Source organism: Galeopterus variegatus, unplaced genomic scaffold (assembly GCF_000696425.1).
Source record: "Galeopterus variegatus unplaced genomic scaffold, G_variegatus-3.0.2 Scaffold1109, whole genome shotgun sequence".
NCBI lineage: Eukaryota > Metazoa > Chordata > Mammalia > Dermoptera > Cynocephalidae > Galeopterus > Galeopterus variegatus.
In genome coordinates, this window is record NW_007727220.1 from 157640 (window position 1) to 174722 (window position 17083).

General features: G+C 40.2%; 1 protein-coding gene across 1 annotated transcript in view; it reads left to right on the forward strand.

Annotated features, from left to right (window-relative positions):
• Positions 1–2221: 2221 nt before the first annotated feature.
• The window catches only part of MAPK1 (mitogen-activated protein kinase 1), a 42433-nt gene continuing 27571 nt past the window's right edge, over positions 2222–17083 (forward strand). The window contains exons 1-3 of the mRNA XM_008574799.1: positions 2222–2400; positions 4436–4625; positions 13577–13693. Coding sequence (XP_008573021.1) covers positions 2390–2400; positions 4436–4625; positions 13577–13693 — 318 coding nt within the window. The 5' untranslated portion in view covers positions 2222–2389. The remainder of the gene's footprint in view (positions 2401–4435; positions 4626–13576; positions 13694–17083) is intronic.

Below are 17083 nucleotides of genomic sequence, written 5' to 3' on the forward strand. Positions count from 1 at the left end.
CTTAGAAAAGAGATCTGTCTTAAATTTTGGTTTTAGTTCTTTTTCGTCCTAATCATCTTTTTTTGTTTACTTATTTTTAAAGGTCATTTGCCTTATAGGGATGAGTTAGAAAGCTCTTCATTTTCTTAACCTTGAATAACTTCTTTAACCTTCGAATTTTTGCTTTGGAAAAGAACAAGTTTATCAGTTAAAAGAGAATATGTAAAACATTCCAAAATTAACCCATCCAGAGACTGTATAGTGACAAATTGGATTAAGATCCCAAACTGCAACCACAATTTGTTTACAAGAGATATATTTGAAGCAAAAAGCTGTAGTGTGGTGGTAGTTGGGGAAGAAATGGGGATGAGGAAAGATTAAACTCTTAGAGAAAAACAAAACAGGGTTGTTAATGTCAAAATGATTTTAGAACACAAACTATCCAGGGACACCAAAAAGTCCATGGTAAAAGGTATGCCAATAAAATATATGTGCCAAGTATCAGAAGAGTATAATATATAAAACAAAACTGAGAAATCTAAGGAGAAACTACCAAATATAGAGTTATGGAAGTATGTGACCTCTTTGTGATCAGTTCTGTGATAGATTGCGTAAACTAAAAAAGCAGCAGAATGGATAGGAAGAACTGACAAGAACAGACCAAACTGTTCTGTCAACGGACAGGGTCACTCCTTTCTTTTAAGTAAGAACAGATGAGGATGATCTCAGCCTTCTCACTTAAAAGGGGTCAGTTGGTTATTCATTTTATCACTTAGTGTTGATACAGTAGAGAGGCACACTGACGATAAACTCCTCCATCTTACAATCTTGTTGGATTGTAATCTTGTAAAGCAAATTTATGGCCACGTTTGAGTACTGTGTTCAGTAAAAGTAGAAATTTGTAATGTTGAGTTTAAACCATATTTTGTAACTATTTTATTTAATCTGTGCTCTCTTTCGTTGAACTCATGGTCTATGATTTGAATTAGCAAAAAAAAAAAAAAAATTTATTTCTAAAAATATTTATTCCCAGTGTTGAATAAGTTTGCTTAAAGTTTATATCTCTTTGCCTGCTTACCTGAAAATCATAGACCATGAGTTCAACGAAAGAGAGCACAGATTAAATAAAATAGTTACAAAATATGGTTTAAACATTTTATTTAATCTGTGCTCTCTTTCGTTGAGCTCATGGTCTATGATTTGAATTAGCAAAAAAAAAAAAAAATTTATTTCTAAAAATATTTATTCCCAGGGTTGAATAAGTTTGCTTAAAGTTTATATCTCTTTGCCTGCTTACCTGAAAATCACTAGTTTAAGCCTTCACACAGCAAACCAAAGCAAAATAAGATTTGAGTTAGTAACTCTTTTATTTAAGGAGATGTATTTCGTTTCTAAGTATTTGGGGATACCTGTGTGCAGGGTATTAATGGTGTTGTGGTATAATTGAAGCTGAGTAAGACAAGGTCCTTCCCAAAATATAGTCTTGTGATGGAATCAAACAGATACATCAATAATTTCTAGAGTAAGTAGACTGGTAAATATTATTATAGAAGCACTTAGAATAAAGTTATTTTACTGTTTTTTAATTGTATCACTTACCCCAAGGAAACAAGAAGTGATGTCTTGTTTCCTATTAAGTCAGACCTTAATGACAACTTGGAAGGAACTGGGCCCATGTTATGGCTACAAAAGTATTTTTTGAAGAACACTTTATAGGTTTTGTTGTAAAACTACCCTAACGTCATCTTGGTTCTGTCTCGTGATGGGGGGGATAGTTGTGTCATGTTGCAAATAAGAAACAAAACTGACAGACAGGGTATCCTCTTGGGTCCATTTTTGTTAGGGATGAAGATGTGGTTGATGGTCATTTGAATGTTTCTGCTGCGTCAGAGGAATTTGATAGGACAGTAGAAAGTTGTTGTGGAGGCAGAAGTGATTACTCTCACCAGAATGCAGTTGCTTTTTAAGACAATGGGAAAATGCTCTTTGTGTTCCTGGGTTCATGAAAATGGGCATCCACACAGTTAACAGGGCTGGGCTTTAAGTTAAGTTTGAGAATCGGTATGTGCTATGGTTGTCAGCTGCATCCTCCCTAGCCTGAGGCCATATGAAACAAGTGTTAACAGAGTGTTAAAAATTTAATACTTTACCAATTTGTGTTCTTTCTGCCATGATATTCTAGGGGCTGTTTTTAATGCCATCTCTTCTCCCCCCCCCTTTTTATTTTTTATTTTTTAGCTCTGCTTATGATAATGTCAATAAAGTTCGAGTAGCTATCAAGAAAATCAGTCCTTTTGAGCACCAGACCTACTGCCAGAGAACCTTGAGAGAGATAAAAATCTTACTGCGCTTCAGACATGAGAACATCATTGGAATCAATGATATTATTCGAGCACCAACCATTGAGCAAATGAAAGATGTGTATCCTTTTCAGGCACCTAGCTGACTCCACTACTTGGTCACCTTGTTGAATAAGTATAACTAGAAATTTCCTGGACTTCGAGTAAAGGAAAAGTGCATGAAGCACATTTAAGGGAAAATTGTAATCTGCTTTCCATTTATAATACTAAAATACTAATGATACTATAATACAATTATAATACTGTAATACTTGCATCATTTAAAATTTTTCTGTGGTTCTTTTTATTAGTTTTCAGTAACTCATTTTAGTATCTTTTACGTAAGTCAAAGATTTTCTTTGAGTGTAGTTATGAAAGTCTTGATTAATATTAATCTAGATTAATACCATTTCAGTCATGTTTTTTCCATTCAGGGGATGGTTTGCTATGGTGGTGAAAAGGAAAGAATGGTAGACTAAGAAAGACAGTACCTCTGATATTCACCTGGTCAAATCAGGACTGTCCTGATCTTAGACAATGTCATAGCACCTCTTTAGGTCTCAGTTTCTCATCTTTAAAATGAAAGAACTGGCCCTCATAATCTTTAAGGCCAACCCAGCTCTGAAATGATGTGGCTAACTGTGACCAACTTTTAGAAATCTAGGCTAAGCAGATCCAGAAGATACTGCCTGGGTAAAGGCTACATTTGAAAGAGGGGTTAAGTGTACTGAAGAGGATCTGTCAGCAGGGAGGTTACCAGTTTGCCCAATTTGCATTCTGCCCCTCCAGACAGCAGCTCACTATCTCTAGGCAGCCTTTCCATTTTTAAATAGATCTGTTAATAAGTTGTGGTGATATTTAAAGTGAAATGCCTCCTGCCACTACCACCTGTTGGTCTTGCTTTACCTTTTGCCATGAAAATGAGCTCTTTAAGATGACAATTTTTTAGGTTATGTTTCATTTTGAATCTCATGCTGCATCTCATCTCCTATGAATCTGTAGGAGACAGAATAGTATTTACATAGAAATGAATAAAAGAAATGCAAAAACACCACTAATGAAATAATAATATGGTGAACTGAAAAGCTAGAGGCTTCTGTAGTTTAATCTCTGTAAGAAAGAAGGTGGCTGAAGCTAAAATTTTAGTTGCTTAGATACATGGCTAGGCAAGAAACAACGGGAACAAAACTAGCACAAACCCCTTCTTAGTATGATTTCTCCATGGCCTTATTTATTTAGGATTTTCATGTTAATTGAAAAGACTAAGGGTAGGATTTAGTAGTAATATGTTTCTAGACCTGTAAAAAGAGGGTGGTGGAGGGGGGCAGGGCTGCCTGGAGGAAGGACACACACCAGCTACTTCCTTTTTGTCTTTTTTTTTACTGACCGGTAATGGGATCGCAACCCTCGGTGTTGCGCCCGCACCACGCTCAGCCAGTGAGCGGGAACCGGTCTCCACATGGGATCCGAACCCTTGGTGGGAGCGCCGCTGTGCTCCCAAGCAGCACACTCTCCAGTGTGCCACCCGCTCAGCCAGTGAGCGGGAACCGGTCTCCACATGGGATCCGAAACCTTGGTGGGAGCGCCGCTGTGCTCCCAAGCAGCACACTCTCCAGTGTGCCACCAGGCCGGCCCTTACAGTTGGTTTTTGAGGAGATTGGTAGGGGAGGAGCAGCAAGAACGGAGGAAAAAGTGGCATTATGAGTTTTGCTGAGCCAAAGAGAGGAGGACATATATGATGCTTGCTGGCCAACAGCATCTCCCAGCCTCAAGCCTTGGAGGGGGTTTGTTGATGGTGGACAATTTAGACAACAGGGAGGTTAAGACTTCAAAGACTGACCAGTATTTCCATTGCAGCCTGTTTCAGGTCTCTGTCTGTGCCCCAAACCAGCCACATCAGGCAGGTATAATGCCTGTTGTCTCACAGGACCTAAAAAGGAATAAACTACTTCAGATTTCTTCCATGAAGGAATACCAAGTTTTCATCATTTCTCCTTTCCCTTGAGGGCCTCATGATGTAATAATGGGAAGAGGGTCAAAAGAGGATACATTTTGTTTTTAGTACTTTGCTGAGTGTGACCAGCTATTTGGTGTTTTACCTTAACCTGTTCAAACAGATATATAGTACAGGACCTCATGGAAACAGATCTATACAAGCTCTTGAAGACACAACACCTCAGCAATGACCATATCTGCTATTTCCTTTACCAGATCCTCAGAGGGTTAAAATATATCCACTCAGCTAATGTTCTGCACCGTGACCTCAAGCCTTCTAACCTGCTGCTCAACACCACCTGCGATCTCAAGGTCAGCCAGGTTATTTACTCTTAGAGTGATGTATATTGAAAAACCTTTTACTGAGGTATAGTTATATTTATCATTATTCATATTTAAAATTATACCAGAAATACGTGAAGGCATTTTTATGGCAAAAATGCTAGTAAAGAGTGCTAGTCCTCTTATTCTTCCTCATCCCATTGCTCCTTCCTCTCCAGAGATAAATAACCAGTATAACAGATTGTTGTGTTTTCTTCCAAGGTTTTTTCTGTACTCTTACATACATGTGTACTTTTATGCTTTATGTATGTGAATGGAATCATGCACCTTAGGTGTAAGTTTTAAAATCATGTGTTTCATTGGTGACCTTTTTCTTCTATAAATTTTATACTAAAGACACTCACAAATCAGCAGAAAACTTAACCTTACTGACTGCAATACCTAATAAGGAATTCCAAATAAATAGAAGGTCCTTTATAGTCCTCAGAGTTCTCCTGATAATGTGCAGCATTTATATATTTCTATTTTAATAGGTGGCAGAGCTAAATAAGGAGAGAGATTTATGGATGTGTTAGGTGTAATGAAGGGATGTGGATTCAGGCTAATAAAAATGCACAGGAATTAAAACCTAAATGGAAAGACATCACATGTTCATGCATCAGAAGACTTAATAATATTAAGATGGCAGTATTCCCCAAGTTGATCTATAGATTCACTATAATCCCTATCAAAGCCTCAGCTGGCTTTTTGCAGAAATTGACAAGCTGACCCTAAAATTCAGATGGAAGTTCAAGAGATCCAGAATAGCCAAAACAATCTTATAAAAGAACAAAGCTGGAGGACTCTCATACTTCCTGATTTCGAAGTGTACTAAAAATCTACCATAATCAAGACTGTTTGCTCCTGGCATAAGGATAGGCATATAGATCAATGAAATGGACTTGAAAGTCAGTAAATAAACCCGTATATCTCTGGTCAATTGATTTTTGACAAGGGTGCCAGACCATTCATTGGGGAAGGAGTAGTCTTTTCAATGAGTGATTCTAGGACAACTGGATACCCACACGCAAAAGAATGAGAAAATTAACTCAAAATGGATCAAAGATCTCAGTTTAAGAGCTAAATACTCTTAGAAAACATAGGAGTAGACCTTTGTAATCTTGTGTTAGGCACAGCCTCTTATACATGACACAATAAGCACAAGCAACAAAAGACAAAAGATTAGTGGATTCCATCAAGATTAGAGATTTGTGTTACAAAGTAAAACTATCAAGAAAGTGAAAAAGACAGCCCATAGAAAGAGAGAAGATATTTACAAATTATATATCTGATAAGGGACTTATAACTAGAGTATATGATGAACTCTTACAACTCAGATAATAAAAGGATAAATAACCTAATTTAAAAATGGGCAAAGGATTGAATAGACACTTCCCTAGAGAAGATATACAAATGGCCAATATGCACATGGAAAGATACTTGACATCATTAGTCAGTAGGGAAATGCGAATATAATCACGATGACATACTACTTCACACCCACTCGGATGGCTATAATCAAAAAGTCAGGTAAGTGTTGGTGAGGATTCCACTCCTAGGTAAGTGAAATGAAACGTGCATTCATTTGTACATGAATGTCTATAGTAGTAGTATTCATTATAGCCAAAAAGTGGAAACAATTCAAATATCCAACTGAGATGGATAAATAAAATGTGGTAGAGCAACACAGTGGAATAAAAAGAAGTACTGATAATGTTACAACGTGGACGAATTTTGTAAACATTATGTAAGTGAAAGAAGGCAGTCACAAAAAAACACATATTGTATGATTCCATTTATATGAAATATCCAAGATAGGCAAATCCATAGGGACAGAAAATAGATTAGTGGTTGCATAAGGTTGGTGGGTTTGGGGGAGGAATGGGGAGGGAATCCTAATTCATCCGGGTTTCTTTTTGAGGTTATCAAAATGTTCTCAAATTGGATGGTGGCAATGGTTGTGTAACCCTGTGGATTATAATACTGAAAACCATCGAATTGTATACTTTAAATGGGTGAATTGTATGGTGTATGAATTATATCTCAATAAAGTTGTTTAAAAAGTACATACAGATGTATAGCAATAATCATTTCTTGGGATTTCAGTTCAACAGGCATTCCTGAAAAAATGGTATACCAGACAAGGAAGATGAGTGTCTACTGCTGAAATCTGTAAACTGATAGGTCAGGAATCCCATAGACAGTAGATGACTGTAATAATATGTGCTATAACTGAGGTGCGGAAAAGAATGGTGTACAAATGCAGAGGAGAGTGGTGGGCTAGTTCTGGTGGGGTGCGTAAGAGGCAGCAGGAAAAAGGTGGTATTTGTGCTGGCCTGCTGAGGATGGGCAGACTTTCCTGTAGGAGACAAGTGGCCGTGTTGGGCGTAGGGTATCATAGGCAGAAAGAACAACAGAAATAAAAGTAAGAAGACACAAAACATTGAGTCCTCATCTCTGTGGCTACAGCACTGGGTAATTAAGTAATAGGGCGTCATTGACACTAAACTGGAGAGGTTGGTTGAAAGTGGATCATGGAGGGCTGGCCCGGTGGCGCACTGGAGAGTGCGCTGCTTGGGAGCGCGGTGGCGCTCCCGCCGAGGGTTTGGATCCCATGTGGAGACCGGTTCCCGCTCACTGGCTGAGCGCGGTGCGGGCGCAACACCGAGGGTTGCGATCCCGTTGACGGTCCCCGGTACGGGCGCGACACCGAGGGTTGCGATCCCGTTACCGGTCAGTAAAAAAGACAAAAAGGAAAAAAAAAAAGAAAGTGGATCATGGAGATCTAGGAACTATTTAGTATATGTGCTGCCGAAGCGAGCACATCTAGGAACTATTTAAAAAAGGCAGTTGGGGCTGGCCAGTTAGCTTGGTTAGATTGCGGTGTTAGAACACCAAGGTTGGGCTGGCCTGGTGGCTCACTGCTACAGTGCGCCGCTTGGGAGTGCGGCGGCACTCCCGCCGAGGGTTCGGATCCCACATACAGACCGGCCGCTCACTGGCTGAGCGAGGTGCGGGCGCAACACCGAGGGTTGCAATCCCGTTGCTGGTCCCGGTCCGGTACGGGCGCGACACCGAGGGTTGCGATCCGTTGCCGGTCACGAAAAAAGACAAAAAGGAAAGAAAAAAAAACAAAGAACACCAAGGTCAAGGGTTCAGATCCCTGTAACAGCCAGCCACTAAAAAAAATTTTTTTTAAATAAAGGGCAATGGGTTCTGTCATCCGGTGGTCAGCTTATACACTGTCACTGGATGTTTGAAACAGTGTGGCCAACATCCAGTGAGATATTGTGCAAGACAGCTTTCTCCATCAGATATGTATGGGTTGGACTCTGTTACCTCTTAGGATCCTTTTGATATAGACTCACGTACTTTCCGTATGGGATGTAACCAGCTCCTTTCCCATGAGCTGTGTAACTAAAAGCCAAATGGGCACAAAAGGAATGAAGCTGCTTTTAGGAATGGCTACACTACTTCCTTGGCTCTTAGTGATTTTCTTGAAAAACTACGAAGAATACTTTTATGTCTCCTCATGCTTTTCTTTTTTCTTTTGGTTTCTTATCACTACAAACTTGTATAGCAGATTGTTTTTGTTTTTATTTTTATTTTTTTTTAATTTTTTTTTTCCTTTTTGTCTTTTTTCGTGACTGGTAACGGGATCGCAACCCTCGGTGTCGCACCCGTACCGCGACCAGCAACTGGATCGCAACCCTCGGTGTCGCACCCGTACCGCGACCAGCAACTGGATCGCAACCCTCGGTGTCGCACCCGTACCGCGACCAGCAACTGGATCGCAATCCTCGGTGTCGCGCCTGCACCGCGCTCAACCAGTGAGCAGACCGGTCTCTATATGGGATCCGAACCCTCGGCAGGAGCGCTGCCGCACTCCCAAGCGCCGCACTCTACCGAGTGCGCCACCGGGCCAGCCCTGTTTTTGTTTTTAGATAGACGTTCTCAATATTTTAAGTATTATATAATATTTCTGAGAAAAGATGGCTCTTATTTTTGCCTGAAAATGTCCGTCCTTAGAAATAAAACAAATAGAACCAGACTATTTTCTTTGTTATCTTTTCACTGTTAATAAATTTGTGTTTATTTAGGGCCATTTTATTAACCTGCTCACCAAAATTTCACACACATGGATATATATGAGTTGTTGGCCATCAGCATTCTCTAGGCATGATTTTCAAAACCCAGTTTAACACAGAGATACAACAAGACATTTTAGATATTTAAAGTAGTATGATTCACTCACATTTTTAAAATGTACATATGGAGAGTGCATCATTCACATGGGTATAAATATTCAGGAGAGAATCTCATTCCGAGATGAGTATGTTGTGTCACAGAAATCGCTGATCTGTCACAGTGAACAGGACAGCGTGCGGTGGCAGTTCAGTGTGCATATATGACAGTTGAGAGAGCACCAATGGGTAGAAGAGTCTTTCACTGGATCTCTTGTTCACTGTGTCCATCACATGCTCAGAACCTTGTGGGAACCATGATGCCCATCCCACAGGCTCCTTTGCCTAGGAAAGTTTATAACCTGTGGCCTTACTGACCTCTTGTTATTTAGGTCCTTTTGACTTTTCAAGCAGGCAGTTCTGTTACTTCCTTTTTCCATTAGCTTTTATGTTAATAAAGTGTTTCCTACTCTTGAACCCTCAGGGTATCAGCTATTCTCAGTGTCTCAGACCTTTAACTTTTGACTCTGGTACCAGTCAAGGTCAACAGCAATAAGCTTTCTTTTTGGTTTCTGTAAATATGCTTTGCCCTTGTTGTTTGATCCCCCGAGGCCCAGCAAACATTGACCTTAGGATCTTTCTGGGACCCTTTCTTGTAGACTTTATTTTTCAGGACCCCAGAAACACACAAAGGTTAATAGACCCTTTTGGAGATTTTGCTAGCATATTTTTAGTGGAACTACCAGGGGGATGTGGTCTATACCAGTCTGTGTTGTTTGTTAGATTGACCCCACAGAAATCTCAGTAGAAGTTACAGGATACTAGGTAGGATCACAGCACATGTAGTTCTGGCTGTGCCTGTGAAGGAGGTCTCCAGAAGATGTAAAACATGTCTTTGGGACTTCCTCTGTTTTTTGAAAATTTCAATTTACATACCCTAAAAGGTAGTCAGATGGGGTGCTGAAGTTTATAGGTCATTTTATGTTTTCTTGTACCATATATTCTAGTTGAATATCTTCCTTTGTGTGGAATTACACTGAATATTACTGCCCTTTTTTTTTTTTTTTTGGTACTGTTGGCAGTTTATTGGTTAATGTCATGTAAATTTGTTTAGTCTTCCATATTGTGTTTAGAGAACTTAAAAAATCACATGAGCTTTCCATTGATGACCATGAATGGAGTTGTGAAGTCTTTTAGAGGTCTAAACCTTACATCTCCCTGTTTATTTTTTAAATTGTAAACAATAATTTGTCAGAACTTCCTGGTTCTATGGCCTTCATTAGATGTGTGGGATACAAATGGTAAAACATGGTTTCCCATACACCATCTCACTACACTGAACATGGTAGTTCATGAAAGGGAAAGAATTAAACATTTTTCTTGTCTTTTCAGTAGGAAATTCACTAGGATCTGTGCATCAGGGTAAACAGCCTCAGTTGGTAAACCATGGCCTTTTAAAAAGAATGCCAGCTAAAAAATGCAGAAGATATAGTAAATCAGAAAAATCATCATTTTGCAACCCCCAGTGAAATAGGCTACCACTGCCCTCTCCTACATGGACCCTCCTCTTCACCTCACACCTAGACCCCTTCACAATCTTGAGTTTCCTCTTAACTCCACCTGGCTGCTACATCCCCCACCAGGCCCTGTGCCTTTCCCCACCCCTTGGGGACTTACATTGCTTGACCCCACTTAGTGGCTTTCAACTGAATTTCCTGTAGGGAAGAGCAACTACATGTTTGGTTTCCGTTTTAAAGAAATAGACATACTGCATCTATCTCCAGTGTCTGGGCTTTGAGTAGAAGATGTGAGGGTGGGGGCTGGAGTCATCACCCACAGGCGTGGCAGTTGATGCCCCCTATCAGCTAGAACACCCATGTGTAGCCCACAATGCCTGGGCTTCCTCAGAACATGGGCAGAGTACCCCAGTAGAGAGAGGGCCAGGTGGAAGCCATGTTGAATTTTATAATGTAGCTTCAGAAGTCACACACCGTCACTTCCACTATATTATGTTGGTTTAGGCTGTTTCAAACGTTTACCCAGATTCAGGAGTAGGGAAAATAGACCCCACCTCTTGATACAAGTTTAACCAAAGAGCTTATAAGAAGAGCATGGGGGATGGGTTATAGTGGTGTGGCCCTCTTTAGAAAATACAGTCTGCCACAACTGTATTTAAAGATATTCACAGCATTTATCCCTGCCTTTGTAGTCTATTTCTTTGTCCACGCTCGTAGAGGAAAGTGGAGACATCAGCCTCAATACTTGGCGTCACTGATCTGTGGATTTCTTATATTCTGTTTTTTTAAAAATCTGCCTGGAATTTGATTTTTGATTCACCTGAGCCATGAAAAGCTGTGTGTCAAGTCAGTACCCACCCATTCTATGTGATACCGGGCATAGGGCTATGAAGGATCTGTCCTCATGTTCTGGGGCTCACCCTGGTTTTTCTCTGCTGAGAAGGTGCAGTATTTCTTTTCTGATTGCATGATTCAGAATGTGGCTTCAGGTGTCCATTTACACTACAGAAGGCAGAGTGATAAGTTTTTTGGTTTTTTTTTTCCTTTTTGTCTTTTTTTGTGACCGGCAACGGATTGCAACCCTCAGTGTCGCGCCCGTACCGGACCGGGACCGGCAACGGGATCGCAACCCTCGGTGTTGCCCCCGCACCTCGCTCAGCCAGTGAGCGGGAACCGGTCTGTATGTGGGATCCGAACCCTCGGCGGGAGCGCTGCCGCACTTCCCAAGCGGCGCACTGTAGCAGTGCGCCACCGGGCCGGCCCTGGAGTGATAAGTTTTGATTGAACTTGAATCAGAAGATGAAGTGTTAGCCCTGTAAAAGAGAAATTGTGTGTCACAGATACATTGAAAAATTCAAACCACACAGAATCCAAGTGGATTGGTGACAGTCCAACATGGCAAGTGATGGCTCTGAATGGCTCAGAGCATTCCCCTTCAGATGAAAGAAATTAATCATTTATTGGTTATCTGAGTTGGAAATCGTGCCAAACGGAACCGTGTTGCTAGTGAACCTGCTATGCACGAGTACTGGGAACTCTTCCCGCAGCTTGCTTCATAGGAATTGGTGGAAAAGGTTCTAAGAAACAAATAGGTTGCAGGAACACTGAAAAGCTTCAAGACCAGTCAAGCAGAAGTTAGAACTTAACTATGATCCTCTTCAAAAGATTATAGCCATACCTCAACAAGATTCCATGAGAGGCCTGTGAATGTCAGGCAGAGTAATGGCATTGGCAAGCAAGCCAGCTTTGAAAGGAGAGGCCTGGGAGTCGTGCTGGAGGTTTCGTAGACAGAGTGCAATGGCTGGAGTTAGCCATTGGAGCTATGGAGGAGGACAGAATTTCCTCACCAATCAACCTGCGAAAGTCCATGTGGAAAGTGGCCTGTGGAAGAGTCATTGGCAGATTGTTCTTTGCTCCTTTTGATGATGCAGTGACAGTGTGTCACAAGACAGAAATTATGCAACACAGATGTGCAACCCTTCTCAGATACTACAGCTGAAGCAAGATGTAGGGCCTGGGAGATCAAAGGGGCTACCTGGTGATGCCAGCTTCCCAGGTGGGAAAGGCTAGAGGAAGATATTTGTGAGGGGATGGGATCCTTCTGAATTATTGAAGCACTCAACTTTAGGACATCTGAGAGAGATTGATATCAAGAAAGACTCTAAGTCTTATAAATATCTCTTAGACTTGTCCCTTCCTCCTTGTCCCCATTTTTATGGCCTGAGTTCAGGCTCTTATTTCTTTTCTGACTTAATAATGCAATAAGCCTAGTCTCTGTTTTCCAGGCTACCTTCTACTATGCCCTATCTTAGTTAACATGTCACTCTCTTGAGTTAGTTCCCCAGGAGCCAAAGAATTAAAATACCCTACAATTGTATGGGACTAAATACATCATAATTACATTTTATATACATTGGAGTCTGGCAAGTCTCTGGCCCAGAGTAGTACCAGTGTTGGGTGGCCAGATGATAAAAGGCCAGCAGGTGCTATTGTGAAGCAGGAGAAAATTAGAAGCTGGATATTTAAAAAAAAATAAAATGTACATCTTCAGTATATGAAAGATTTTTTAAAGCTTTGGGAGTGAGTTTGACTTCATGGAATGGGAGGAAAGTGGGAAGAATATTTGGTAATACCTGCAATTGTGGACTAAGTGGAAGACTAGCAGGAAGTGAAGTCTAAAAAATGAAAAGCCAGTGTGAATTGAGGAGCCAATCCTAGCAGGATCCCAGGAGCTCCAGCAGGATGGGCCCAAAAAAGGGCTCTGGATGGTTTTGGTGACTTTACCCGGAACAGTTTTTGTCAAGTCACTTAAGTGACATTGCTGTGCACTAAGCAGATAATGAAGGGCAGGGGGCGGGGGGGGGAATCATCATTGTGCAATATATGCATGTATTGAAACAACACACCATAACCCGCAAATATGTGCAAGTAAATTAAAATAAAAAACAAACCCCCAAAAAGGTGGCTATGCCTCTTAAATTGTGTGCTGTTAAAGACTCCTGCATTTTTCCTAGTTTCTGATATGTGGATTGTCATCACTGCCTTTCAGGTTGTTGGGAGGATTAAATAATGATATTGTAGAATTCCCAGCAAAGTATCTGACATGTAGTAATGGTAACAGCTACTTATTGCTTATCATTATTATATTTACCATTGTTGTTGTCGTCGTTTATTTTTATGATGTTTTGATGTCATGCTACTTAGAATCTCTAAGAAGTATCTCATTTTTTTTCTCTCCTAGATCTGTGACTTTGGCCTGGCCCGCGTTGCAGATCCAGACCATGATCACACAGGATTCCTGACAGAGTATGTAGCCACACGTTGGTACAGGGCTCCAGAAATTATGTTGAATTCCAAGGTAACGACCAAGTTTGCATAAAAAGAAAACCAGGGAGTAAGAGAATTTTCTAAATGTGTTGTAATAAGCCTGCTTCTCCAGTCTCTGTTTCTATTTGGGTTGACGCTTGGCTGTCTGGCTGGCCCATGTCTGCCAGAGCCAAGGTGCTATCTTAATCTCCTTGTTCAGTATTGAACTTCTGGGCCCTGGAGTTCTGCCTCTTCACCTCAGCTGGAGGGAGTAGTGCTGACCTGTTGTATAGTCGGAGGGTATGCCTCTTCAGTCATTTACCATAAATGGTCTTTGTTCACCCATTGGTCACCTCTCTTGAAGTCCTGCCTTTGGCAGCTTTCACCTGCTCTCCTGCCACTGCCAGGTAGAGGCTAAGTCTGCATTAGAGGTTATCCAATAACGGGTATTTCTGTGAACATAGACCTAGTGTTATGCTGTAAAGGTCATATTTATCTGATGATGAAGAATGTCTCTTCAGCAAAATTATAGTATAATGATTACAGTATAATTTGTTTTAGTAATGTATTCTTTTTTCTTTTTGTTAATTTAAAAATTTTTCAAACCCATAGAAAAATTGAGAGTACAGTGAACACCCTTATACCCCTTATCTTGCCATCTTCCTTACCACTTCCCCCCCTTCCTCTTTCCTTTCTCTCTCCTCTCTTCTTTCTTCTCTTTCTTCTCTTTTGTTAAACTGTCTGACACTTTACCAACATAAAGCAACACATTACTTATAAAAAAGGGGGGGTGTTCTTTCCCATAGCCACAGTACCCTTAGCATACTTAAGATAATCAGCATTAATTTAGTGACATCCCAGTTGGCCCCCAAAAGAAGTTCTTATAGCTCTTTTTGTTTTGTTTTCCATCCATGATCTAATCAAGTTTCCTGCATTAGTCTCAGTCAGAGAGCAGTCCATTTGCCCTTCCTTTTTTCTTCGCGACATTGAATACAGAGTACACATCAGTTGTTTCACAGAATGATTCACATTCTGGATTCTTCAGACTGCTTGTTTCTCATTAGATTTAGTCACATATTTCCAGCACAAGTACCACAGATTCTTGGAGACTGTGTGTGTGTATCTCCTGTTGCCCAGCAGTCTTTCCCCAGTGGCTTAGTACGCCTTGATGACCCTTATTTCTGGGGTTTATAAAATGGTGATTTTCTAAATTTATTCTACCTTTTACATTTATTTGCTGGCATTTTATAAAGAAGAGTTTTATCTTTTTTCCCTTATCTTTGTTTTTGAAGCACTATTATAGACTCATGGGTTCTTTTGTTTTGTTTTTTAATGTGCTGTCCATTATCATCTTTCTCTTTTTCTTTAACTTATATTGTCCTAGTTTTGGCAAGCTAGAGCACTGTGTGGGTACATATTTGTACATATTAACAGAATTTCAACTTTAAGAAAAGGTATAAGAAAAGTATAAGGTAACCATTCTCAAACCTTCTGGACTCAAGATTCCTTTATGTCTCTTAAAAATGATAAAGGATCCCCAAGCAGGTTTTATTTATGTGGATTATATCTATTGTCATTTGCAATGTAGAAATTGAAACTGAAACTTTAAAAAATGTATTAATTTATTTTAAATAGTAATAAACCCACTACCTGTTAACATAAATTCAATATTTTTCATAAGAGTATGTTTATTTTCCACAACAAAAACATTTTAGTGAGAAGAGTGGCATTGTTTTTATTTTTTTAATGTCTGGTTTAATAGAAGACAGCTGGATTCTCAATCTGGTTCTGCTTCAGTCTGTCAAATATCTTGTTTTGGTTTAAGTTAATGAAGAAAAGTCTTTACACAGATAGGTAGTTGGAAAAGGGAGGAGAATTTTGATAGTCTTTTCAGCCACTTGTGGCTAATTTTTGATACTACACCAAAATTCAACAAGTTAAAGGTTAATTGCAGCATGGAATCTGAAACCATATCAGTGAACTTTTTGTACTGTTTTACTAAAATTCATTGGTCTACCTTGCACTCGTACCCATGCATGATTTTGTGATATCAAGCATTTGGAAAATATTGGTTCACTGAGTTATGCAGATATTCCAAATGTTGTGTTTCATGTATAATATCACCTCACATCATGTACCCTCTGGAAAATCTCTCTTGAGCGAATGAGTGAAAAAGAAAAAAGCATCTTAGTAGTATAGTAAAAGTAGTGTGACCTTTTGTGTCCCCTAGAGGGAACCCATAGGGATCTTTGGACCACCCTTACAGAACCACTGGATAAAACTCCTATATACACTTTACCCCGGATTTGTACTCATCAATTTTTTAACCTTTGCCACATTTGTTTTATTATTCTCTTTTTATATATGCACACATGTGTTTTCTGAGACATTTGAGAATAAGTTATAGTTGTGTCCCCTTTTCCATTGAACACTTCAGTGTATATTTCCTTAGAACAGTGGTTCTAATGTTCCCTGGGAGCATTTAGCAATATTTGGAGACATTTTTGGTTGTCATAATGGGGATTTGGGAGAGGTGTTACTGGCATCAAGTGGGTAGAAGCCAGCGATGCTGCTAAATTTCCTGCAGTGCACATGACAGCCCCCACAACAGAACCTTAATACACCCCAAAATGTCAGTAGTGCTGAGGCTGAAAAGTACCCTGCCTTAGAACAAGGGTAATCTCTAATGTGACCACATTACAGTTATCAAAAGCAGGAAATTTAACACTGATGCAATATCTAATACACGGTTTAAATTCAAATCTTTGATATTGTCCCAGTGATAATTTCTCTAACTAACAAACATACACTTGTCCAGGCCCACACATTGCATTGTCATGTTTCTTTAGTCTCCTTTAACCTGGAATAGTTCCTCAGCCTTTCTTGGTTGACATTTTTGAAGAGCGCAGGCCAGCTGTTTTGTAGAATGCCCTTCAATTTTTTTTTTTTTTTTTTGTCTTTTTTCCGTGTCCGGCAACAGATCGCAACCCTCAGTGTTGCCCCCGTACCGGACCGGGGACCGGCAACGGGATCGCAAGCCTCGGTGTTGCTCCCGCGCCTCGCTCAGCCAGTGAGCGGGAGCTGGTCTGTATGTGGGATCCGAACCCTCGGACGGGAGCGCCGCCGCGCTTCCCAAGCGGCGCACTATCCAGTGCGCCACCGGGCGGGCCCAAATGCCCTTCAATTTTGTGTCATGCGTTTCTGCATGAATACCACAAAAGCAATGTTCTGTTCTTCTCAGTGCATTGTATCAGAAGGCATATCGGTTTGTGCCAGTGTTGGTGATGTTCATGTTGATATTTTGGTTAGGATGATGTCCTCCAGGTGTCCACCATAAGGTTACCATTTCCCCCTTTGTAATTAATAATAATTTGTGGGGAAATAGTTTTATTGTATGAGTTATCTTCTTTTTTTTTTTTTTTTTGTTTTTTTGTTTTTTTTC